General features: G+C 41.4%; 1 protein-coding gene across 1 annotated transcript; it reads right to left on the reverse strand.

Annotated features, from left to right (window-relative positions):
* Positions 1 to 23,118: 23,118 nt before the first annotated feature.
* LOC130855908 (HIG1 domain family member 1A, mitochondrial-like) lies at positions 23,119 to 23,457 on the reverse strand. The gene has a single exon (XM_057739985.1). The coding sequence runs from the start codon at positions 23,449 to 23,451 to the stop codon at positions 23,170 to 23,172; it is 282 nt and encodes a 93-aa protein (XP_057595968.1). The 5' UTR covers positions 23,452 to 23,457; the 3' UTR covers positions 23,119 to 23,169.
* Between the last annotated feature and the right edge of the window lie 4,129 nt (positions 23,458 to 27,586).

Raw genomic sequence — 27,586 nt, forward strand, 5'->3', positions numbered from 1 at the left:
GAAAAAATCCTGAGAATAAAAACACCTTACTTATAGAAGAACAAGAATAAGAACTATATCAGACTTAGCTTCGGAAACCAGGCAAGCAAGAAGAGTGTGGAGTGAAATATGTCAAATGTTTAAAGGAAAAAAATGTCCACCTAGAATTCTGAATCCAGTGAAATTATCCTTCAAGTGAAGAAATAAAGGCTCTTTCAGACAAACAAAAATTGAGGGACTTTGTTGCCAATGAACCTGCTTTGTATAAAATGTAACAATTTTTTAAAGTTATTCAGAAAGAATAAAAATTATATAGGTCAGAAACTCAGATCTACGTAAAGAAAGGAAGAGCATTAGAAAAGGAATAAATGAAGGTAGAACAAAATATTTTATTTTTCTTATTCTTAATTGATCTGACCGATAACATTTTGTTCAAAATAATAATAGAAGCAATATACTGGAGATTATAGTTTACGGAGACGCGAAATGAATGATAGCAATATAATAAAGTGTGGGAGGGAGGAATTTGGAATACTCATAAGTACCCACACTACGGGTGAAATGGTATAGTGGTATTTGAAAGTGGATTTGGATTAGTTCTAAATGTATATTGCAAATTCTAGGGCATCCAAAAAAAAAGTTTCTTGAAAAAAGAAGTATATAACTTATATACTAAGAAAAGAAATAGAATCATATAAAATGCTCATTTAAAACCAAAGAAGGCAAAAAAAGCATGGAAGACAAAAGAAAGAAAAAAGAAAAAAAAAAAAACAGAACAAGGGCAGCAAATAGAAAGCATATACAAATATGCTTGATATAAATCAAAAACACTTTGTGAATAAAAACACCAACTAAAATGCAAACGTTATCAGAGCGGATAAAAAAACACAAACAGACAAATGGGCAAAAAAAAAGTTAAACAACTCTATGGTGTATAAAAGAAATCCATTTTAAATATAAAGACAGATTAAAAGTAAAGGGGTGGAAAAAGATACACCATGATAACACTAATCAAAAAAGTAGCTATATTAATTTCAGACAAAGTAGATTTCAGGGCAAGGCAAATTATCAAGGATAAAGAGAAGCATTATATAACCACAAAGGGGTCAGGTCTCCAAGAAAACATAATGATCTTTAATATGCATGTGCCTAGTAACAGAATGTCAAAATACAAGAGACAAAAGCTGCTAGACCTACAAGAAGAAATAAAAGAATCCACTCTTACACTGGAAGACTTCAACAACCCTCTGTCAATAGTTGAGAGATCCAACAAGCAGAAAATCAGTAAAGATATGGCTGAACTCAACAGCACCAGCAATTAACCGGATCTAAACATTTATAGATGACTTCATCCAACAACAGCAGGGTACACGCTTTTTTGAAGCTCACATGGAACATTCACCAAGATAGACCACACTCTGGACCATACAACAGATTTACAAATATAGAAATCATACAAAATCTGTTTACATACCACAATGGAATTAAACTAGAAATCAGTAACAGAAATATGTCAGGAAAATCCCCAAATATATGGAGATTAAACAACGCAATTCTAAATAACAAATGGATCTCAAGAACTTAAAAAATATTTTGAACTAAATGAAAATACAACTTATCAATTGGCAGGATGCAGTGAAAGCAGTGCTTAGAAGAAAATTTATAGTGTTGGGTGCATATTTTAGAAGGAAGAAAGATCAAAAATCAGTAATTTAAGCTTCCACCTTAGGAAATTAGAGAAGAAAAACAATAAAAGCCTAAAGCAAGCAGGAAAGAGAAATAATAAAAATTAGAGCCCAAATCAATGAAATTACAAAGAGAAAAACAATGGAGAAACATCAATGAAACCAAAAGCTGTTTCTTCGTAAAGCTCCATAAAATTGATAAACCTCTAGAGAGGCTAACCACCTGAGGCACAGAACATTAAGTGACTTACTCAAAATGACGCAACGAGGCAATGATCGATTCAGGATGTGAGCCTGGGCAGCTTGGCTCCCGCATCCACAGCAGTAACTGCACTCTACTGCAATTCCAACAGTGGTGTGGAGTCTCCCTTCCACCACGGCTCCCCCTCTCAGAGCACTGCTTCCCTCTCACCTTCTCAGAAAACAGCGATTGGTTATTGTCCTCTTTCTTACTGAATCTGGGCACAATGGCTAACCCTTTTACACAGAACTGCATCAACTGCAAGATGTCAGCATTGAAGTCGAAACCAATGTGTCCTCCCGTCCAGGTTTCCATTTGCCCCCAAACTCTTTCACTCCATAGTCACTAACAAAATATTCACTGAGTTCCTATTTGCTGAGAACTTTTTTCCAAGGTTATTTTGAGTAGGATCTAGAAAAGAGAGAGATTGTCAGAGACAGAGAGATGGAAGGAAGGAAGGGAGGGAGGGAGGGAGGAAGAGAAAGAGAGAGAGAAAGAGGGACATTAAGGAGGGAGGAAGGAAGAAACGTTTTCGTCTTTAGTCTTTTGGAGGCAAATATTCTTTCCATTTGGCTTTCCCCAGGGAACTATGGCCTCAGCCGTCTTATATGTAGTTGTATCCTGGACATCTGCCTTTCAACCTCTCAAAGAAATGTTGGACAGAGACAGGTCTCAGAAGTCTTGCTCTGTCTAGACAAGGAACATGATAAACTCACTCATTTTTGCACTGGGCTTGAATTCCACAGCCTTGCGTCTACATTCAACAGCTAATAAGCCTCTCTAGTGTTCCTCAAACCCGCTCTAAGTTGCTGGAAGAGAAAAACTAGTCATTGGAACATTTACGGATGACTGAGCCCACAAAGTGAGTTACAGTTTGATTTACAAGTTAGATTCTACATTATCATTAGTCCGTAAGGATTACATCACCAATCGTAATGAAGCTGTGCCTGTTTTTCTCCCTTATCCTAATCATTACACACAGAGGGATAAAACTCTATCATAAACAAATATAAAGTGAAAGAGAGTGTACCAATGGGTATTTATAAAAATTACAACAATAAATATTAGTTAAACAAATAGAACAAAATATTTGGTTGGACACTGGATCTCCTAGCACAGGATGCTCAGATAACGTAGTGATTTGTAAGAGAATTTGGAAGGAAAAGTGTCAGGTCAGCTTTCCACAGTCTGAGATTTGAAGTAAGGTCAAGTGTGGCTTCTGCAGGGAGACCATTGAGACTGTCAGTTTATGAGGGTTAAGGCAACAATGTCTAGGAAAACTTTTGGCAGCTTTTCCATGAAATGAGCTGAGTATTTCTCAGGATTTGGGCTACTCCCTTACAAATATAGTACTACATATGGTGCACCCACTGAATTAGAAACTATCCCATCAATAGTTTCAAAATTCCCTGTCTTATCCTCTAATTAGAATCCTTAAAAAATCGTGGATGAAAACTCAGCTTCCCTGCTCAAGCTTGCAACTGTTTGCGGGTTTTTTTTTTCTTTCATGAATTGGAACACATTCAATCAAAAAACAAGAGAAAAGTGCTGTTCAACCCTAGAGATTTTGGTCCAACATTCAAACACCTAAAATAGGGTATCAGGATGTCCTAAGGGTAGCTGGTATTTCCAGGGGGAACCTGAAGATGTGAGATCTAGTTGGCAATATTTTTAAGAGGCTTCCCTAAAGAAGTCAAAACAAATCTGGTCATTTATGATGGAGTAAATAGACAGTGACCAGAGAGAAGGATTGCCAATGATCTTATTTGCAGCATTCTTGCAGACCTAGCGTTCTTCCTCAGATCAGAATGTGCTGAAAAAGGATTTCTTCAGAAGACTGAGGGGCATCTCACCTCCAGAAAGTTTACCATTCAGGCAAGAAATTCTCCAAGCATCAGTTATAAATTTTGCTGCGTCACTTTGATACAAGGTTTTTTGTATCTTGTGTGTGTGTGTGCACTCATGGTAAGAGCATTTAACTTGAGATAGACTCTCTACAGATTTCTCAGCGTATAATGCAGTATTGTAACTATAGCCACTGAGTTGACGGCAGATCTCAAGAATTTATTCACCTCGCATAACATTATCCACATTCACCTTACCCTGTTAGAATGACTGTTATTTAAAAAAAAAAAAGATAAGTGTTGGTGAGGATTTGGAGAAATTGGAACCAATTGGTCCAATCACACGTGGGACATTTGGAGGAGCTCTGCTATGTCCCCGTCTTGGATGTTCTGCTCCTTATTTTTGTGTGACTGGCTCCTGATCATTTAGAATATCACCCTCTCATGGAGACATTCCTCACCACGCAAACTGAATATGCCCATCTCTCATCCCAGCCACTCTCCATCACATCACCCCATTTTATGTTCTTTATCACAAGTCTCAGTATCTAAAACCAACTTTGCTCATTTTCGTTTACTTGTTTCTTTCCTGTCTCCTCCCCACTAGAATGTAAGCCCCCAAACAGCAAGAACCCTGTCTTTTTTGTTCTGCTGGGAGCGGTACTTGGCATGGAACAGGAGCTAAGGGATGAATCTGTGGAATGAAGGGATGAATGAATCCTGGAATCATAAGGTGCCCTCCTAGGACCTAAAGCATGACTCTTGATGTTCTCAAAGAAACGTTGATTCCTGCAGTAGCCAATTTTGAACAATACCTGGGAGTAGTCTCCCTGAAATCTTTAAATTCACATTTTCTTTTTATTTCTATAGCTCTGGAATGCTGTAACATAAGATCTACAATGCTCAGATCTTAAGTGTAGCACTGAAACAGTTTTGACTAATCCATATGAAGACACGGCACATATCTAGCGCCCTAGAGAGCTCTTCTGTGCCCCTTCCCGGTCACCCTTTCACCCCCACCACAAACAACTACGGATCTGATTTTTATTATCATGAGTTCATTTTGCCTAGAATTTCATCGAAACTGAATCACACTGCGGGGATTCTTTTTGTGCACGCAGCATGCACAACACAACATAATATTTCCTCTTTTACTCGGCATAATATTGGGGGAATTTGTCTATGTTGTTGGCGGAACCAGTAGTTCACCTCTTTTCATTGCTAAACTGTATTCCGTGCACAAAGGCACCGCTGTTTGCTTATTCATTCTTCTCTTGAAGGACATCTGGGCTGTTTCCAGGTTTTGTCTGTTATAAATAAAGCTGCCTAGAACATTCCTATACAAGGCTTTAAGTGGGCGTAAGTGTTCATTTTTCTTGGGTAAACACCAAGGAGTGGAATTGTTGGGTCGTAGGATAGATGTGTACTTAATTTTTAAAGAAACTGCCAAATAGATTTTAAAAGTGACTATGCTTTTTAAAATCTACTTTTAATTCCTTCAGACTGCACTGTGAACCTTTTAGGCAGTCAAATATCTAGAGGTCGTCCATAAGTATATACATAAATAAGTGCTTATAGTATAAAGTACGATAAGCCAGAGAGACCGAGGGAGGCTCCAACCCCCCGGGTCCCATAGAAGCCCTGCTGCATGGTCCCTTGGCACTTAGAGCAAGAGGGCTCGATGGTCCACAGGGTCAGGGCAGAGGGAAGCCACTGTGCCCTTGGGTCAACTTAATCTTTTCCACAACGTGCTTCCTTAATGAGTAGAGAACTAGAATCCAAATCAACACTGTTTTGTGTTGAGTTTCCTGGCCCAGGCTCCTAAGCAGATAAAGAATGGCATGTGCCTCGGGCTATTTCAGGTTCTCAGAGAGATGTGGGAGGCTGTTCCTCCGAGAAAATGGGGCAACAGCTCATGTATCGTGCGTATACTTGAGCTTCCAGGAGGAAGGTTTAATCTGAGGATGGATTTACCCCTCATTAATAACCACTTTTTTAGACAGATAGCTAAAGGCATTGTCACTTGTGGCGGCGGGGAGGATTGCTCTTTAGGAACTTATTTCCCATCAAGATTGAATAGTTTTACCTGGTCGAGGCCTAAGAGGAAGTGAGCCTGATGCTCATAGACCTCTCCGGTCACCAGTGTTCAGTCAGGGAACACTCTAACGTCTTCCAGAATCTAAATTGTAAGGCCTTTGATGCTTCAAGCATTCTTGAGAGTATTCACCTTCTTGTGTGATGGGAAGGGTCCAAGCACAGTGACCCTCAACGACTAAGGCACAGGTCCCCCCAGAGGGAACAGCCAGGGAGAGAGCACCAACATCACAGGCATCCCAGTCCCCCCAGACTCATGGAGTCCAATTCCATTATGGCCTTTCCAGGCCTCTATCAAACCCCAGCAGTCCTAAAACACATCCCCTGAAGTCCTTCTGGGGAAGAGGCTGAGTTTCCCAAGAGCCGGAGGAGTCCCTAGAAACCAGAGAAGGCAGTGACTGCCTAGAACCCTGCCTAATGCCAAAACCAGGATAACCAAAGGGCAGTCCTATTTCTCACAGCATCTTCCAGCTTGGACCTGGGCTTCCCAACCTTCTCAGAGCTGGAGAAGACTCCGGGACTTTCCAAGTCTGGGTCCACACTCCCAGAGCTAGTGTATATTCAAGGCAACCCAAAATAGGGATCGTGTTTGCTGGGAATGAGGTTTACCTGCACAGTTGCAGTGAAATCTGCTGTAGTGATGAATTTGTGGTTGAAGCCACCTGAAATCTTCTGGCTAACTATGCCTCTGGCCTCAGGTGGCTGAAGTATCAACTCCCACAGCTCTGGGCAGGAGTCACCTTGCTCTCTAAGGAGATGATTGTATACCCTATGGGTTCAGACCTAGCCCCAAGTACTCACTCAGGTTGTTAAACTGTTTTTACCCCCACCTTGGGCTTTTTGTAACAAAGTTCACCTTAAAAACAGGTGAACTTGCACTACTATATATAAAATAGATAATCAACAAGGACCTACTGTGTTGCACAGCGAACTCTATTCGACATGACCTATATTGGAAAAGAACCTGAAAAAGAATAGATATATGTATATGTATAACTAAATCCCTTTGCTGTACACCTGAAACTAACACAACACTGTGAATCAACCATATTCCAATATAAAAATAAAAATTAAACAAACAAAATCAAACAAAAAAACAGGTGAATTTGCTTTCTAAAGGCACCTGTAAGAAGACTCTAAAAACAGGATAAATGTTCTTCATAAGGCATTTATTCCATCTTCTGAGCACCCACACTTAATAGCTTGGGAAAAAACCCAGGTGCTGTTCTGGTTTGATATAAGTAGTTACCACATGCTATTTAGAGAGTGTGTGGAAGGATTTCTTGGCTCCTATTGAGTCCTGGAATTCTGTTTCCAACAGGCTTTCAGCAGCCATGGCTCTGAGTCATCTGCCCGGTGACCAGAAGCTGGGATCCAGCATCATGTGCTCCCCAGATAATGAGGTCAGATGTGCCAGACCCACGGGGAGCCTGATAACTGACTTAGTAACATCCCTAAATGATAGCACTTTTGATTAAACCTCACATCTCTGCCTGTTCCCCCCTTGTCCCATCTAAAATTAGAGCTGGTGTTTTGATAACCATGCCCTTGCTTGAACTTTAGGATGGTTCAAGGATAGGAGAAACTCATGATGTCCCTAGACTATTACCTCTAAGGACAGGGGGTTTTCCAGGTCACAAAGCCTTAGACTTTAATTCAAGCCTTGCTGGCCTTTTCTCCCCTATGGAGTAAACGTGGATATACATATTTTAAGCCAACAAGGTATGAAAGGAAGCATATGATTTAGATTTAAGAATCTTGTGCTTGGCATTTGGAACGCCAAGCTTCTGCTCCTAAACCAGATACTTAAACAAAGTCACTTTACATCTCTGTGCTTCAGTTTTTCATCTATAAAAAGGAAAGAGTGCTACTTCCTGAACTAGTAGAAGGATCACGTAGGATAATAGAGAGAGATGCCTTTGTGAATAGTAAAGGTGGTATATAGCTATGAGGTATTATCATCATAATTGTTATTCATGTTCCTAGGTCTTCCATTTTGTGGCTTTGTTTGAAAGCTGTAATTGCCAAAGTCAATTTGTCCCATTTTAATTTCAGTGTTCAAGATGTAAAATATCATAAGAGAACTTGGAACTAACCTCTGAAGAATCCTGGATCTAGGAAATGAAGATGTTCTGGAAATGACAGACAGCCCTAGATCTCCATGAAGGTGAGGAGAAAAAGGCCAAAGGCAGACTGTTGAAAAACAGAGGACAAGTGCAGTGAGACTGGACGGGGATGTCAGTACGGTAGAGCTGTCCTCAGTCACGTGGGAGAACAGGAGAGAGGAAGTCTAGGTTTCCCGCCCCAGGACAGAGTGTTCAAGGCACCCCGGGGACATAGGTTAAAGTGAATGTGCAAAGAAAAGACTGGAAGTGGGAAGGCCCTTCCAAAGATATTGAAACAGTTCAGGTGGAAGGTGGCTGGCTTTTGGACAAGCATTTGAGCACAGGTTGAGGGAGGATAGAAAGTAAAGAATAAATGTGAACAAAGGCTCGTAAGACTGAGAGATAAGGTGAGCATGAGGCAGAGGCTGTGGACTCAGGACGTAGTGTGAGGGTCACGACGATGCTGCAGAGCAGGTGTGGCGGGCGTGGGGGTGAGGGAGCCAGGAGGAGGGTGAGATGTGGGAGCCGAAGATCCGGGAGGAGGGCGGTGCGATTCGATGAGAGCGTGTGCCTGGGCGAGGATGATGGAAACGGGGAGCGGGGCTGACAACGCCTGAAGTGGAGGACGTCAGGGGCCTATAGGACCCCACGTTCCGAGTCCCCCGCCTTGTGAGCGGAGTCTCCCAGGGTGCAGGTGGGACTTAAGGTTATGACGCGCACAGGAACCAAAGCTTCCCGTAACTCCGGAGGACTGACCGAGCACTGGAAGCTGAGCGCGCCGAGGACGGCAGGGAATGGTCTAGCCCCACGGCAGGAGCCTCTACAGCGGAGACTAGGAACAGTGTTCGCAATGCCAGCTCTCCTCTCACTTCTGATCTCTTCTTCCTCGTTCCATTTCCAGACCCAAACCCAGAAATGGGGAAGATGAAGAAAGATGAGCGGCCTCCACGTGACCCCTGAAAAGACCAGATTCATGACGCTTTCTTCAGGTAGGCAGGTGTCAGTATGAAAGAAGTGGGAGGAGCTGCTCTGTGAGAAGATGGAGGGTGCAGAGGCCTCCGATACCCCTTCACGTGGTGCAAGAGGAGCGGTGGAAAGAGCTGGGTGTGGGGACAGCCATGGAAGGAGGAAATGAGAGGCGGAGCAGGACGCCTGGGTGAGCAGAGGGCTTGCATTGGGGGCTGCGTCCGAGTGACAAGGACAAGAAGTCTGGGTGGAATGAACTGACCCCACGGTTCTGAGTGGACTCTAGGCGGGCAGAAACCTCAGGCCTTTTCAGAAACCCAATGGCATCAGAGTCTTTTATTATTCTTATTATTGAGATATAGTTGATGTACATTAGATAAGTTTCAGGTGTACAACGTAGCGATTCACAATTTTTAAGGTTATACTCCATTTATAGTTATTATATTGATAAAATATTGGCTGTATTCCTTGTATTGTGTAACATATCCTTGTGGCTTATTTATTGTATACATAGTAGCTCATATTTCTTAATCCCCTCCCCGCTTCCCTCTCCCCACTGGTGACCACTAATTTGTTCTCTTTATCTGTGAGTCTGCTTGGCATCAGAATTCTTAATGGAACACCGGAGGGTGTGCTGAAGTGGGGACTGGCCAAGGAGCCCTCCCACACACAGAAGGAAGGTCTTTTATACGTGCTTCAGGGGCCAGTGAGTTTGCAGGGGCCACAGCTTCTTTTGCCTGCTTGAGTAGAACATAGCTTCTGCACACCCACGAGGCAGTGACCTGTAGCCAGCTGGTGGGCCTGCCAGCATGACATCTGAAGTGTAGTGGCCTGAGATCAGCTCTCAGTTATCAAAGGTCCAACTGAACATGATGCTGTGCTTTGCCATTAGGTCTTAGAGGATGTAATGGTGTGGACTGATTCTCTTCTTGCTCTTTGCCCCTGCTTTCTTCCTTCCTTCTTCCCACATTTGCAACATTATTGGTAACCTTGAAAACTGGTGACAACCTAAATGCCCAACAATAGGAGAATGATTAAATGAATTATAGTATATTTGTGCTTTGGAATATTGGGAGTCAATTAAAGAAATGGGGCAAACTTGTATATGCTGTTGTGGAAGGATCTCTAAGATGATTGTTGAAAGGAACTGGCAGGATTATGACTATTGCTGGATCAAATATTTGGAAAGAAAGTGAAGGAGGGAAGAGAGGGAGGGAGGGAGGAAAAGGAAAGAAGGAAGACAGAAAGGGAGGGAGGGAAGGAGGGAAGAAGGAAGGGAGGGAACTCATATTTGTGTATACTGTGTGTGTATAAGTAAGTGTTTTGAGTTGTTTTTGAAAAGAGAAAAATTTCACAAAGATCCTGAACTGATAACTGTAGTTATCCCAGATGTGAGCCTTGGGTTAGTAGGGAGAGGGAGAGGAAGAATTTTTACTACTTACACGATACATTTCTGCAGTTCCACAATTTTTTGCTACTATTATTATGTACGACATTAGTATTAAAGACATAAACAGTCTATAAGCCATTCTCTCTAGGTCTGGTCTTTACAAGCTCAAGTGCACACTCAAGTTTTATTAACTTGGGGTTTGGGCGTGACAGAAGCAAGCAGTGAATGTTTACTCATTGAAGGCACACTGTTTGGAGGGACTTGGAGCAGGGGTGATGGAAGCAATTTGCAAAATCACTCAGCAGAAACTGGAGAATGTTGTCAATGAGTTGGAAAATTGTTCTGAACACTTCGTGATGAGGGTTAGTGGCTGGGCTGAGGCTGAGAAACTTGAACTGCCTTGCTTTTGTATGCCATTTTCTATCTTCTGACTGCGAATGAGAGCTGAAATTATTAAAGTTTAAAATTACATAAACTGGCAATTTTCCTATTCTCAAATGATGAATTTAAGAGTCACACACAAGTAATTGCAGGTTATAAGGAGTTGCATTTGAAACCTACACAATAAATATTTTGAAAAGCGAATTCTATTTAATTTTAAAATACTGAAAGGTGAAGTTTTTAAATAAACTTCCCATTTGATTTGTTTTCAGAATTTTCCACCCAAAGGCCGGGTGAGCCACCTTTCCACCCAATCACTTAAAAACCTGATAGAGTTGACAGCAATGACTTCATCTTATATTAGCTTCCTGTCTAAATATACCACTGAACAAATTACCTCAGACAACTTCGGTGTTAAAACAGCTTTCAGTACAAACACAATCTCTCAAACAAGTGTGAATGAGCTGCACTTGAAAATTCATTCCTTGTCATTACTTTTCAAAGTCAAGGACACTTCCGTAAGCCCCCATCCCAGATCTCAAGAGAAGAAAAGGGGACAGAGTGGCAGGGACGAGGTTTGCCCTCAGAGTCAGTCTCTCACACTCTCTCCTCTGTCCCACTTGGCCCAGGAGGTTGGTTTCATCTCGGTTAGGTCCACGCTCCTGCCCTACCCACCAGGCCCGAATTATTCTCCTGGAGTCTCTGAAGGTTTCTTCTGTGAAGTTAACTAGAACATTTTTTTTAAATTTATATTTTATATTGGGATATAGTTGATTAACAATGTTGTGTTAATTTCAGGTGTACAGCAAAGTGATTCAGTTATATATATACATGTATCTATTCTTTTCCAAATTCTTCTCCCATTTAAGTTATTACTGAGTATTGAGCAGAGTTCCCTGTGCTTTACAATAGGTCCTTATTGGTTATCTATTTTAAATATAGCAGTGTATATGTGTCAATCCCAAACTTTCAATCTGAAAGCAGACCAAAAAAAAAAAAAAAAGAGTTATCCTTGAAGTGAAATATAAAAGGGGATGGATTGCAAGTCACTTAGAAATCAATTTAAAAAAATAGATTTATGTCCTGTCTATCTATATTCTCCGAGAAAATAAATTGCTGTGATTTACCTCTTGGTAAAAAAAAAAAAAAAAGAGCTATCCAGGAAGGGCAAGTGCATCTGTGTTTTGAGAAAGGGAAAGAGCTGAAGTTCACACAAAAAATCATAGACATTTTAAATTGCAAGAGATTATGAAAATCTTTGAATTCAGGGACTTCCCTGGCGGTCCAGTTGTTAGAACTCTGCACATCCACTGTAGCGGGCATGGGTTCAATCCCTGGTCAGGGAACTAAGATCCCACATGCCACACAGTGTGGCCAAAAGCAGAGCAAAGCAAAGCAAAACGAAACAAAACAAAACTTCGAATTCAATTCCCTCCTTTAAAAGCTGAAGAAACCAACGGCCTGAGAGCTATGTGACTGATCAGGACCAAATGGCTATTTTGTAGACAGAAAGAGATTATCTGTGGTACCCAGATATTTCTGGAATATTTTGGTGATATTAAAAACATGATTATATCCAAAATGTAGTGAATCCATATTATATACCTTACTAAGTGATCAAACAACTAATTGCAATGTCTTGGCATCTGTTCTTATACTAAGGCTTGAACTTTAATTTATTCAATCAGCTAATATTTATTACCTACCTGTGCAGGTGCTGGAGGGAAAGCAGGGAACAAAAGGGCCATTGGAGAGTTTTGAGCAGAGAAGGGATATGATACTATTTTGAAGGACCACTCTGGTTGCCATGTTGAAAATCGACCATGAGGCAGCGGTGGGATGTAAGTGAGGGTGAACCAGTGTGGAGGCTGTTGCAATGAAGGTGAGCAAGCACGGTGGCTTGTACCAAGGTAGGAGTGGAATGAATGATGTTTTGAAGGAAAAGCCAACATGATCAGCTAATGCACTGATGTGAATGTAGAAGGAAGGGATGAGTTGGGGACAACTCCAGAATATTTGGCTTCAGCAACCGAAAGCATGTGGTTGCCACTAACTGAAATGGGGAAAACCAGAAAGATGCAACTGAGGGATAACATTTGTTCAGTTTGGGGCATATTGTTTGAACATCCTGAAAGATATTCAAGAGCGATATTAATAAGCATGATTGGACCTAGGAATGTGGAGTTTAGAGGAAATACTGGGTTGGATATTTTCCAACTTTAATTTTGAAGAGCTTAATTATAGGTCGTTGTCACCCATAAAAGCTGTAACTCTCACTAGTGTGTCAGCAACTATTATATCTTATGGATTTAACCCGTACCTACGTATCAGGCACCAGGCACTATTATAGGTTCTGGGGGATATACAAGCCATCATGGTCCTTATTCTAGGTAACTAAACCTAGAGGAAGAGACAAGAAATAACAACAAAACCCTATGATACTAGAAATGCTGTAAGTGTTTGTTCATGGTGCTAACGAAAACACAGAAGCAGATGTAATCAACTACACTCAGGAAGGCCAGAGGCAGTGCTTGAGCAGAGTCTTCAGGGTTGAGGGCATTTTAGGCAAGGAAACGTGCACAAAGGCACAGGGGCAGGGAGGGCAGGGCTCATCCTGGGACCTACAGAGTCCGGGCCATGTAGGGGAAGGTGACTGTTAATAGCAGGATGAAGAGAAAATCGTGGGCGGGGTGTGTGGAAGGTATGATGTGCCGGGTTGCTATGCTACCTCACAAAAGAAGAGGGAACAAACACAGGCAGGATGAGTAAAGACACACACGTCTGTGCCGTGCGGGCCGCTGGGCTCTGCTGAGCTGCAGTTAATCTCCTGGCAGCAAAGGAAGTGGCCTTGCTGGCAGGGAGGGAGGGACAGGTGCCAGGAACTGACGTGGGCTTGAAAGGGTGCCCTTCAGAGGACTGTCTCCAGTTCCTGAGAACTGGACCAGCTGCTGTGGGGGCGGGCAGTGAAAGACCAGGCACACCCGGGAAAGGACTTTGCCTCCTTCTGAAAAGATGGAGAGCCACTAGAAAGCTTTCATTTGGAGAGGGGTCCATGATGAGCTCTTCCTAAGGGGTTACTCCCCACAGGAGACTCTGACAGGCAATGATGCTTGAACTCAGAGAAATGCACCTCATTTGGTAGAAATGCATCCGTGGATCACAAGCCTGTGCAGAGGGCATTGGTCCTCTGATCCCCCCCAGATCAGATCACGTGAAAGCCTAACTACTCCTTTTTCACTTAAGACTGGCCTGAAAGTGTGAGGTTTCTGTCCAGCCTTAGCCTCTGTGAGTCAAAAAAGAAATGCTTTTACTTAGGATATTTCAGAGCATTTGCAAAAGTTTATCAAATTTTGACAAAGTGTTAAGATTTAAACAAACTGTATAAAGGGTCATCTATTAAAACTTTGTTCATTGTGATCTGTGTGTGTGTGTGTGTGTGTTGAGACTGAGGGGAAAGGGAAACTCCGAGGGTTATAAAAGAGGATAATTTCCTCCATCCCGGATTCTCAGGAACCATTTTCATTGATAGATCAAGGCACCTGTCCCTGTCCGTGAAGTGAGTTGTGGGCAGTGCCTCACACTGTATGTGGCAGGAACATACACTCGTGAGCATGGCAGGCCTTAAAAAGGTATCTTGGTTCATGATGATGCTGTGGTGATTTTCCAGGGAGAAAAATGTCTTTTTGAGGGTGGCTTTCTGCTCCTGGCTTTTAGGGTGCGGGGGTGAATAAGGTAGCCTGTCATCACTCTTTCCTGGCTATTCATTCCCACGTCCTGTCCTCAAGAAAACAGCCAAACAACTGTATTCCTCTGGTACAAGATTTCCAGAAATAACCAGCTGGAATTTTGACTTAGTTGTTTCCTTATTCGGGGGATAGGGTAAAAAGAAACTCATCTACGTGTAAAAAGCCTGCATTACATACACATACACGCATACTCTGGAGATGTGCATTTATATTTTAAAAAATATTTATTCTACATACTGGTGCTAGGCGGTTCTTGTGTTTGATCTACGCAATCAGATATCCTGACTCCACAATGTATGGAAAGTCCAATGCCGTGTCAAGAGTAATCTGAGTTTCTGAAGGTTTTAGGGTAATATGGTCACTTCTTTATCTGATCTGCTTCAGCTGGATTGTTTTGTTTACAGAGTGACTTCCCTGCGTGTGAGGAATCCGGTCCACACCACGTGAAACCAGCCGTGGATGTCTGCCACATTCACAGAGTTGCCAAACAAACTACTCAGCCAATCTTTGGATGTGAAGGCAACTTAACTGAAGGTCTAGGGAAAATGATGGGTATTTGTATCACAGCAACTTCTACAACTTTAAAGCTAAAACATCTTCACCTCTCTCCTTAGAAGTCCCTTGGCCTCTCCATTTTATTGCTAAACCATCTTATCTCTTTTCTTTTTCCTCTGCATCTTCCTTCCCTTTTTTTCTGATCAAAATAAGAGCCTTTAGAGATGTCTCTGGAGAGATGGGGAGAGAAAAAAAGATAGGATATGAATAACCATTGTGTACAACTGCCAATGGTAAAATTCTCCCAGTCCTCCGCTCCAGCATGAACTCCAAAGTGTCTGAAGCATTCACTCGATTTAATCATAGCTGCATACCTTCCTTTTCTATCTTTATTTTGTCAGGAAAGGAAAAATTGGACATTGAAAGGCAAATGGGAATTCCTTCTGTGGGTGCAAATGGGAAAAGTCAGTAGAAAGTTTTCAAAGCATATACTGGAGGCACGTACTACTGAGGGACATTGTGGACAGCAAGAGCAGCTTTAACGTGAGTTAAAGGGAAGTTTCTACAGAGGCCTGAAAATAGAAATTCAGTTGGAGTGGGAGAGGACTGGTTGTTGAGAAGAGTGTAAAGGAGGAGGCAGATGTTAAATCAATCTGTTACCCGAGTGACTAAAAAGAACAAAGTCCTGCAAATGGGGAGCCCTGCAGCCTCCTCTGGGAAGGCTTCCCTGCATCTGTAGCTGCACTTTACAAAGAAGGAGACGACATACTGGGGACAAACTGGGATTTCCTGAAAGGAGATCAAATTCTGCATCCTTTTCTTACCGCCTTCTGACCTCTGTTAGGGCGCGGATGAAGACGAAGAGATGACTGGCGATCTCACGGAGGCAGAGCAGACGGCGGGAGGGGGTGATGCCTGCTCACAGAAGGAAGTCGATATTATCTTTGAAGACGGCTTCAGACGCAGCGGAGGCCAGTGACAACCTTTTGCTTTCAGTTACTGACCTTTAGAATAGAAGGACTGGTTGGATCAGCCCCGGGTTTTTGTTGGGAAAAGTGTTTTAGCATTTCATTCACGTGTGTGTGTGTGTGTGTGTGTGTGCGCGCGCGCGCGCATACCCCGTGTACTTTCCAGTCACAAAGGGCCCTTTTGTTGGCACGGATGAAAACAGAAGAGACCATTACAGGACATGGACAGCACTGTGCCCAGGGAACTGCATTCCTGTTTTGAGCCAGCCGGTTCCAGTGGACAGAGAACCCTTAGCTACTCTCAGCTCTTTATGTGTCTTTGGAGCATCTGGACAAGGAAGTAACTTGTCAGTCTGAAGGAAAACAAGTCAAAGCAGGATGAACAAGGCGAGTTTAGGGGGATGGAAGATGGATGAAATTAAGCAAGAGGACAGGCATCCTTCTCAGCCAATAGAGCATAAACCCTGTCCAATATTTTCAACTTAAAACACCGAACTGATATTTTGGGGTGAGGTTGGCAGCCGGTGAGTCCAGCTCACTCTCTTCACTGTCTCACCTGTCCCTCCTCTGTCCTTTTCCATGAGGCATCTCAAAGGTGATTTGTGTTAACTACTCTCTATTTTAATATCTTGTGTTTAAGCACCTCGAATCATCATTGTATATAGTAATCCTTTCAGCATAAGAATCAAGCAGGTGAGAACATCTCTGAGCTGACTGGCCCAGTGAGGAGATACATTTGTGTGAAATCACATTAAGGGAATTTAAGTGAAGTGTTTAAAATTGGGGGAGAACCAACAATTGGCGGAATGTTGGGCTGCCGGGTGTCAGGGGGTATCTCCCAGCTGTGGAGACGTGGGGACGTCCCGGTGAGGAGCTGTGTTTGCAGATTGAAAGGGGAAAGGTCATCTGGCAGGTAAGTAGGGTCCGGCTGAGAGTGGTGGGCTCCCGTAGTGGCATTAGGAAGACAGAGCAGGGAAGGCATTGACTGCCTTCTTGGAAGGAGTGACTCTCTAGAGCTTTGCAAGCAGTTGCTGCCTTTTCAATCCACACACCTTCGCTCCTCACAGATCTCGGTGAAGCTTTCATTTTGTATGTGGACACCCAGGCTCAGGTGCTCATGCTTCTTTTCTCACTGTCTTTCTTTCTCTCTCTCTCTGCAAGGGAGCACCTGTAATAGAAAGTCAGTTTAGATCCTGTGACCCCCAAATACCTCCATTTCATCAGATTTTTCCGAGTCCATTTGGACAGCAAGATTAAATCAGGGAGAGGACTGAACCAAAGTTCTCTGATGAGAATTTCTTCCATGGCTTTGTTCTCCCTGGCTTTAAAAGAAGCAGCAGAAGAAAAAAATGATATTAAATGCCATAAATTATAGCACATTTTAAGAGAGAGTTAACTTTTAGTTTTAGTGATCATTTTATGTTTACAAGACACAAACGCTTATATGCAGGCTCTGAAGAAAAGACCACTTGGTTGCCCTGAAGCTGTGGTCAAATATTGGCAGACTTGTTATGAAGAAATGTACTGAAATTTTGCTTCCTCTAAAGGGAAAAACTAGAAGAAATAGGAAAAAGATATTTTGACTCAACATAAAAAAAGTTAACCGTTACTGCCTTGAAAAGTAGTAAACCTGCCAGCACTGAAACTCTTCAAGCAAATGGTGATCTGGGTTGTGTAAATTAGAGAAACATAAGCTGAAACAACAAACACACCCAAAAGATTCAGTGACTTAAAGAACAAAGTTTTGGGAACTCCCTGGTGGTCCAGTGGTTAGGACTCCACACGTCCACTGTAGGGGGCACAGTTTCGATCCTTGGTTGGAGCAATAAGATCCTGCCTGCCACGCGGAGCGGCAACGCCCTCCCAAAATAAGAAAAGAAAAAACAAGTTTTTTAATGTGTTATTTCTTTCCTCATGTAACAGTCCAGAGCAGGTATCCAGGAACCCAGGTTGACGCTGTTCTAGTATCCCAGACTTGTCCTGAATGTCACCATCCAGTGTTCTGGAAAGGGGAGAGAAGATGAAGAACTAGCCAGGGGAAGTCACCCCCCCCCACTGCATAGGCCATAGCTAACTGCAATGGGGGCTAAGAAGTATGTTCCCCTCAGCTAGCTACAGGCTCGCTTGGCACTTCTAACACAGTGAGTGGATAACAGGAGGAGTGGATTTGGGGTGAGTGCTGGGAAATCTCTGCCGTATGAAGAGATGCATTGCACTTGGAGTCAGGCCAACGAAGTTTGAAACTTGCGCAGCAATTCAGTCGTTCTGGTACCCTTAGGTGAATCATTTAACCTCTCTAAAGAGGTGTTTCCTCATCTGGGAAACAGAAGGAGAAACATTAGCAACATCGACCTTACTGATGTGAGAATAAAAGGAAAAGAAATAAGATATCCAAGAGCATGGGGGTTATTAGGCCAGCTCTCTGTTGTTTTAGCTGGAACCTTCAGTGTAGGTGTACACCGTGGCGCGCATCCACGATGCACTCTACGTGTAACCCTCCCCACTTGAACACGGCCATCAGAAGTTAGAGCTGAAGGAAGGACCCAGGAACGAGCTATTGAAGAGGACAATAGAGCTTCTTTGTCTAGATAACCTTAAAAGAAGATGTGATTCTCATTTCCTGGGGGTGGGTGTGGAAAAAATTTGAGGACTAAAAAAATGTTTTAAAGGACTGCACTGGGTGGTCACTTCCCCAAGTCCTTTCTAGAGCTGTTTCTCTCTGTCTGGCATTAGCCTATGCAGGCATCACCAAAAATAAGGCACAGCTGAACATTTTCTTCATAGAAAACTTAAAGTTGAAAACTTAAAATTCCTCATTCTACTATAATATACAGAGAAGGAAATAGGTATTATAAGCTGGAAAGCTGGAGACATTTGTAGACTGCAAAACATTCATCTGTAATAACAAAGCTACCGAGTCAGTAGTATAGGAAAAGTGCTTGAATAGAGCTGAAGGTTTGTGTGTGCTGCCTGCTCCGTGCTATTTTTAGCATGGGCTTTCCAAAAAAAAAAAAAAAATTGGAATGCAGTAAATAACTGATTGGCTTGCAAGTAGAAATGGAAGGAAATAGAGATACAGAAATGTGTAGTTTCACATTCATTCGTTTGTTCATTATACAAATATGTCCCAGGCACTTGGAATGCATGTATGAACTAAACACACCAAGAGCTTTTATTCCAATTGGTGAGAAATATAATAAACAATAAATGTAATAAATAAATTATATACATTAGAAAATAGTTTAATTGCTATGAAAACGAAACAGTGGAGGACAGGAAGACCGGGGGCAGGGAGCGTGAGTAGTTTGTGATTCCAAATAGGCTGGTCCAGGTGGCCCTTATGAGAAGACACTATCTGAACAAAGAGCACTGGGGGTGGCAGAGATGGATCCAGAATGTCTGGAGAAAGCGTGTTCCAGGCAGAGGGATCAGCAGGCAAGGACCTGAGATGAGAAAGGGCCTGCGTCACACCCGGCGGGCTGCTGGGAGGAGGGTCACTGGATGTGACACTGTCGGCAGTCTCCCAGTGGTCACCCTCCTCCCTTGGGGGAGAATGAGAACACGGTGGGAAAAGGAACCAGCGGTTTTTCCCTGGAAACATAAAGAATGACAAAGAAGACTTTTTTCCCCTAACAATCAAGATTACTAAACTGTACAAATAGGAATAGCTTTAATTTTAGAATAGAATAATTATTCAGCACATATCCTTCAAAATCCCATTTTAGAGTGCGTTGTATAACAGGAACTAGGTCATCCTTATGCCCATATTATTCTTCCTTGCTTAGCCAACGTGTTTCTCTGAGAGGCAACATAATGTTATAAAAGCAGCCTAGATTTGGGGGTCAGACTGAAATCAGTTCTAATCTTGACCCCTGCACCCACTAGCTGTGTATGTTACTTAACAGCAGTAGGCTTCAATTCCTGGTTGTAGGAGAGCAGCAGTGATATTGGATGAATGAGTTAGCGCATGGAAGATAAATAGTGTAGTGTCCATCCCACAGACTGTACCAACAAAGGTTAGTTTTTCCTTAAAGCAGGAGACTCAGCGATGATGTGGAATGCCTGCTTTCTGCTATACATGGGGGGAAAAAAGCTCTTCTTCCTGAAACACTGACTCTTATATGTGAAACGCAGTTTGTCAAAGTGGAAACAGGAAACTTTGCTTTCCATTCAAACACCTTAGCTTCATTTTGAGGCTTCCTCTGGCATGGTGACCTCAAGCACCATACTTCTAATGAAGAACTGTCTGTGAGAATTCAGTGCAATGAATAGAAGAATCGTCTAATGAAAGAAACTATTCTTGTGTGATGCCTTCAGCCATAGCTCAAAGTCCTATGGTTGTCAGTAGATCAAATAAAGCCTGAAGTAAAAATAAAACCTCTACGGAGATTTGTTCATAGAAGCCAACTTGCTAGAAGGCAACATTTCTCAATAATTTCACAGCCTGGTATTTTTATTGATGATATTTCACTTCTATGCTGTCAGTTGCAAATTTTTCTAACACCATAGTATTGGCTCAAAGCTCTTTCTAATTACGAAAGATGCTGTGAAGAATCATGATGAGGGGATTTCAAATGCTTTGATTAAAATGACATCCACAGCACTGACATTTAAATGACTAATTTGGTTCCTCTTCCATTCGATAAGTTCATCCATATTTTTGCGTTGTGTATGGAAGGAGATGTGGAGAATTTCAGGAGCAAAGCCACCACCATCAGCAGCAGTCTATTTATAAAATAAAAACTTTCCTGTTCAAAGAAAAAGATTCTATTGCTATACAGACAGCTTTATTTTCAAAGGATATGAACATATTATTGGATAAAACTTCATAACATTCTTTGATAGTCTTCAGCATTTCCCCACAGTAACTTATACCTTCGTCTAATGTAGTATAGTAGAGAGAAATGGATTTAGGAGTTTAAAAGTTCTTAGTTTTATTCCCAGACCCACTGGTTGTTTGATCTTGGGCAAAAGAGCTTCAGTTTTCTCAAATGTAATATAGGGATAGCTTGTAGGATTGTTCTGCAGATTTACCAAGAATATTTTTTAGAAAATATCTAATATTGGGGTTGATGCCTACTAGGCAGTCAATAAGTGATAACTATTATTTTCATGAACAGTCATTATAGTAATTTTGTTCCTATTTTTGAAACGAGTCAAATGACATACGTTCTGGAGACAGATATTTATAGCCAGGGGAAAAGTGAAGCAGAAGATAATAAAGTAGCGTTTTTTAAAACTACCTACCATTTAGGCATGGTTATTGTGTGCCAGGCAATATACTAAGACATTTCTATGTTATCCCATGCAATACTCACATTTTTTCTTGTTTTAAAATTCACATACCATAAATTCACCATTTTAAATTGTACAGTTAGGTTGTTTTTTGTATATTCACAAGGGTATGCAACCATTACCACTATTTAATTCCAGAATTCTATCACCACAAAAAGAAACTCCACACCCGTTATCAGTCTTTCCCTGTCCCTCTCTCCTCAGTCCCTGGTAACCACTACTGTGTCTATGGATTTGCCTACAAACGGAATCACACAATATGCAGGCTTTTGTGTCTTGCTTACCTCTTTTTGCATAATGTTTTCAAGGTCCATCCTTGTTGTAGCATGTCAATACTCCATTCATTTCTGTGACTGAATAATATTCCGTTGCATAGATGCACCACATTGTGTTTAAACACTCATCAGTTGATGGCACAAAAACATTTTACAATTGAGGACGCTGAGACTTAGAACATTTAGGAACACTTGCCAGAGATCGTGTAATTAATAAGTGCCAGGACAGGACTTCCTAGGTGGCGCAGTGGCAAAGAATCCGCCTGCCAATGGAGGGGGCATGGGTTCGAGCCCTGCCCTGGGAAGATTCCACATGCCATGGAGCAACTAAGCCCGTGCGCCACAACTATTGAGCCCATGTGACACAACTACTGAAGCCCACGTGCCTAGAGCCCGTGCTCCGCAACAAGAGAAGCCACTACAATGAGGAGCCTGAGCACCACAGTGAAGAGTAGCCCCCGCTCACAGCGACTAGAGAAAGCCCGTGTGCAGCAACGAAGACCCAATGCAGCCAATAAATAAATAAAATACGTACTTCTTTAAAAAAAAAAATAAATAAGCGCCAGGGCAAAGATTCGAACCCAGGCTTTTTTCTTTAAATCCATAATTCAGATCCTTAATCATTTTACCTTACTGTACCCAAGTGTAAAAATAGATTAGTATATAATGAGAAATAAAAGAAATATGTCATCCATTTCTTTTGCCTATTTTTCTTTTTTTTTAATTGCAGCAGGTCTTTTTTTTCTTTTTCTTTTTTTGATGTGTTCACTTACTTTAATATCACTACATTTACCATGTTATCACCATGGAATGTAAGTTCAGGTTAGACAAGAGAATTTCACAAGTACGACAAAGCATTCTGTAGTATACCAAAGTCTGTGTAATATCTGACCAAACCAGCTTGCTCATAAATCACTTCCATTATAGGCAACTTATTTAAACATTTATGATTCTTATAGAGAAAATAAACATACTGCACACATTTAAAAAGGGTTCTTCGTTTACCTTTCCATTAGCACTTAAATATAAACTTCTATTTCAAAATGACATTTAAAAATTACTCTAATATAACAGCAGCAAAATATAATTCTGCAATTACAAAAGAGCTAAACAGGGATCTACAATTAAGTTATTCTCATGTTTACAACTATGATTCTGAAATAAATACTACTTCAAAGCAGCTCTGTTACCAGCTTTTTAGGTTTGGTTTAAACACACACGCATATTGCCAGGAGGTTTATACTGTTGTATTCCATGCACTGTTCTGAAAGGGTTCCTCGAGAGCCAGCCAGTGCTTAAAACAGTAGTCAGTCCACAAGTCAGTCAGAAAGTTAAATTAACTGGGGTAAATAGGATTCCTACATTACATCAAAAGCATATGATATTCTGCAGCAACTGGGAGCATTGTCAGGATTGGCATGTTGTTCTATTTAGAACTAATTTCATAAGAAGGTGGACATTGTACCACTATCAAGTGCATTTAAAAGTGACATGTTTCTTTTGCGCTAATCCGACTCCCCTGAACTTGGTCACTGGTAACCTGGTCACCAGGCAAATCAAGCCTACAAGAAAGGAAGCCAGTATTCAAATTACCATGTAATTGTCTGACCCAAACATTTTATTTTCAACATAAACATATAACCTCAATGTGCGATGTCTAACTAAAGCAAGCACCACCAACAAGACCAAGACAGCATCTCCTCTTCTAAGGTTTAGGTTTTGCCCAGAATTCTCGATACATGGAATAGCCCATACCAAGAGTTATTGCTCCCACAACAAAGCCTTGGGCTGCCACACGCGTGTGGATCAGGTGAACAGACATTTTAGTATTTCCCCTGTTCTTTAATTTATATAATCCATATGCAACGATTGCTGCAAAACCTGCCATTCCAATGGGGACAAATGGTGCCTCTCTAGCTTTTCGGATAAGTTTAGACCCCTGATCTTCATCATATGAAGAAAGAGAAACATCTGTGTTGCTTGACATAGTGATTGAAGAATCTTCAGACAACTACCAGACGTCTCAGGCTGCAACCGGCTTCTGACCTGCACCAGGTCTTAGTTGCAGCTCGAGGACTCCTTAGTTGCAGCTCACCAGCTCCTTAGTTGTGGAACGCGAACTCTTGGTTGCGGCATACATATGGGGATCTAGTTCCCTGACCAGGGGCCAAACCTGGGTCCCTGCATTGGGAGCTCGGAGTCTTAACCACTGCGCCACCAGGAAAGTCCCTATTTTTCTGTTTTTTATATTCTTCTTAATGATCTAGAGATATTGTTAATATAAACATTATTTTGATTCTAATCTTGCAATGATGTTGTGTATTGTAAATATTTTCTTCCAGTTTGTAACTTGTCCTTTCACTGTCTTGAATATGTCCTTTGATAAATAAAATTTCTCAACTTCAATATGGTCAAATGTATCAATATTCATATATCTGTAATTTTTATGTCTTGCTTAGGAAGCCTTCCCCTACACCAAAGTCTAAAACATAATCACTTATATATTCTAACAAGAGCACAAAGTTTCCTTTTTTGTATCTAAGTCCTTAATCAATCTGAAGCTGATTTTGTATATGAAATGTGGAAACATTTTAACTTCATCTTTTTTCCATACATCATTTCACCCACCCATTTTGTAGAAGAGGAAACATGCATGGCAAATAAATACTTGAAATGATATTCAGCTGTATTAGTGATGGAGGAAATGCAAATTGAGAACAAATTGTGATAGCAAATTATATTGTTTCAAATAACAAGAAACTTGTAAAGTTTGACAATACTAAGCCTTTTGGAGAATGTGGTTCCACAAGGTGGATCTCTTATACATAGCTGAAGGGAATGAAAAGTGTAAAACTATTTGGAAAACAGTTTTGTATTATAAAGTTGAACACCAACACCCCTTGTGAACAGCAGTTCTAAAGGAGAGATACTTAACACCATCGTTTATAATAACAAAACTTACAAACAATCCAAGAGCCCGTGTCAGGAGATCAACGAATAAACATTGGTATGTTCACATCACAGAGTGTGATGCAACAGCCAAAATGAATGAATTACAGTGATGCAACGTTAGGAGTGAATCTTAGCAATATAACATTAAGCAAAAAAAAAGTTAGTCCTAGAAGATAACATACAACTGGATACTCATTTTTGTAAAGTTAAAAATAATTCTAATAAAAAAGAAAACAAGGGAAAAAGGAACACCGATTCAGAATTATGTGGGGGGAGGCACAGGGGAGTGGTGGAGGAGGACCAAGAAAGGCGCATGTAGGTTATCATCTTGGTTCTAGGTTTTTTTGGTTGTTTTTTGGTTTTGGTTTTGGTTTTGGGTTTTGGTTTTTGTTTGTTTGTTTGTTTTACTGAGTGGTACATTCATGAGTGACATTATCGTTTCCCAGTTTTATTGAGATGTAACTGACATACCAGTGTATAAGTTTAAGGTGTACAATGTAATGATTTGCTATATGTATATATTGCAAAATGATCACTGCTATAAGTCTAGTTAACATCCATCACATTGCAAAGTTACAATTGTTTTCTTATGATAAGAACTTTTAAGATTTACTCTCTTAGCAGCTTTCAAATATACAACACGGTATCGTTAACTACATTCACCATGCTGTACATTACTTCCCCAGGACTTATTTCTCTTATAACTGGAAGTTTGTATCTCTTGACCACCTTCACCCATTTACCCCACCCCTACTCCCTGCCCCTGGCAACCACCAATCTGTTCTTTGTCACTATAAATTTGTATTTTTTTAAATTCCATATGTAAGTGGAATTCCTTATACAGTATTTGTCATTCTCTGTATGATTTATTTCACTTAGCATAATGCCCTCAAGGTCCATCCACATTGTTGCAACTGGCAGGATGCTCTTCTTTCTCATGGTTGAGTAATATTCCATTATATATATATGGAATATATATATAATGGCACATTTAATTATCTATGATATATTAAGAGAGAGAGAAAAAAAAAATCAGAACTGATCCCAGAATGGACCAGTTCAATAGGATCGATACTAATATTTGTGTTTCCTTAGAGTCTCAGCTGTAAGTGTCCTTCTACTCACCTTGGGTTTTTTTGCATTATTCTGTGACCAGCAGAGCTTCCTTTATTGTAAGCATCGGTGTGTCGGGAGGGAGAGGGTACAATAGTGGCTCCTCCCCCTGGGAGTGAGTGAGCAGTGGCGCCCTGTTGTTTCAGTCAGGCTTGGAGGTGCCTGTTGCAGAGGGACGCCGGTGGCTCAGGTGTAAACAGAAAGTCTTAGAGTTGGGCCTCTCTCTGGTTTTTGTTTGTTTGTTTGTTTGTTTTCTCGGCAGCCTCCCTGCTGCTGGTGTTCCAAGGGGTTTTAATCCAGCCCCGCCTGAGTGCCTGAGAGTGCTTGTTATCCCCGAGCGCCTTAGGTGGCCCGCAGGGCGTCTCTCCACTGCCTGCTGCAGAGGCCCGATTATGTCAGGCTCCTTGAGGTCCTTTCGGGTGTCCGAGGCCGTCTGCTGGTGTTCAGCTGGTTCTCTGTGGGAATTATTGCGTCCTTCGGTGCATTCCCAATGCATCTGTGGAGAGGGATGCATTCCACGTCCCTCTACTTCGCCACCATCCTATCTATGATATATTAATTACATATTATGGAATACATATTATATATATATATATGGCACATTTTCTGTATCCATTTGTCCATCAATGGATGCTTAGGTTGCTTCCATGTCTTGGCTATTGTAAATAATGCTGCAGTGAACATGAGGGTGCGGGTATCTTTTCAAGTTGGTGTTTTCAATTTCTTAAGATAAATTTCCAGAAGTGGACTTGCTGGATCACGAGGTAGTTTTCTTTTTACTTCTTTGAGGAAGCACCATGCTTTTTTCCACAGGGGCTGTACCAATTTGCCTTCTCACCAACCCTGCACAAGTGTTGCCTTTTCTCCAAATCTTCGCTAACACCTGCTATCTCTTGTCTTTTGGATAATAGCCATTCTAACAGATGTGAGGTGGTTTCTCACTGTGGTTTTAACTTGCATTTCTCTGATTATTAGTGATGATAAGCACTTTTCATGTGCCTGTTAGGCATCTGAATATCTTCTTTGCAAAAATATTTATTTAGAAATTCGCCCATTTTTAAAATGGATTATTTGCATTTTTTTGCTCTTGAGTTGTATGAGATCTTTGTATAGTTTGGATATTAACCCCTTATTAGATATATGACTTCCATTCAGTAGGGTGCCTTTCCATTTTGTTTATCACTTCTTTTGCTCTGCAGAAGCTTTTTAATGTGGTCCTACTTGCTGATGACATTATTAAAGGACTACAACCAGCAAAGAAGTAAATAAAAGAGACCATTCATGGAGCAATATTAAGAGTGTCATGAACCAGAAATGTGATCAATCCAATTCTGAGGAGCTATGGTCCAATACAAAATAAAAATAAAGAAAAATAGCTAATAAATCCCCATTTTAAAAAAGTCCGGTAGCAGATCGATGGATTTTTATAATAAAGGAGAGGACGCATGTGACATGAGCAAGTGTCAGCTTTAGCTTGTTTGTTTGTGGGGACACTGTTCTAACTGCCTCATATAGCACTTGGCAGACTTCAAGCAAGGATTCAGAGAACAGGTGGTGAAAGGAAAAGCGCCTGGGACACAGGCCCCCCTGAACACCCCAGCAGAATGGGTCGCAGGAACAGGACACTTGTCATGGGCAGCCAGGTCAGAGGCTGGACTGCTGGACTACTGAGAGACATTCTTCTGTTCCCAGCTCCCACACACACAGATGGTCTAACTAGGAGCATTTTTTCAAATTGCCAGAATCCAATCATAGTCCCTCTCTGGCCTGATAAGGGGGAAGCACTGTACAGAATAGAAACGCTTCTGAGCTGGGCTGGACCACAGAGGGTTGGGCTCAACCCGAGAAAGCTTGAGAGAGACCTCCAGGAGGGTCTGTGGTCACTTTAGTTTACTACCAGGCCAGGCATTTTATGTTTAGTATTCTCTTGCTCTTCTAGGTGGTTTTACCACAAGTACATGTATCCCTGACCCCCCCCCAAAAAAAATTAATTTCTTATCTTTAAACTAGAATTATTTATTTTGTTTGTTGTCTCTCTCCCCCTGACACACATGACA

Source organism: Hippopotamus amphibius, chromosome 6 (genome assembly GCF_030028045.1).
Source record: "Hippopotamus amphibius kiboko isolate mHipAmp2 chromosome 6, mHipAmp2.hap2, whole genome shotgun sequence".
NCBI classification, from domain to species: Eukaryota; Metazoa; Chordata; class Mammalia; order Artiodactyla; family Hippopotamidae; genus Hippopotamus; species Hippopotamus amphibius.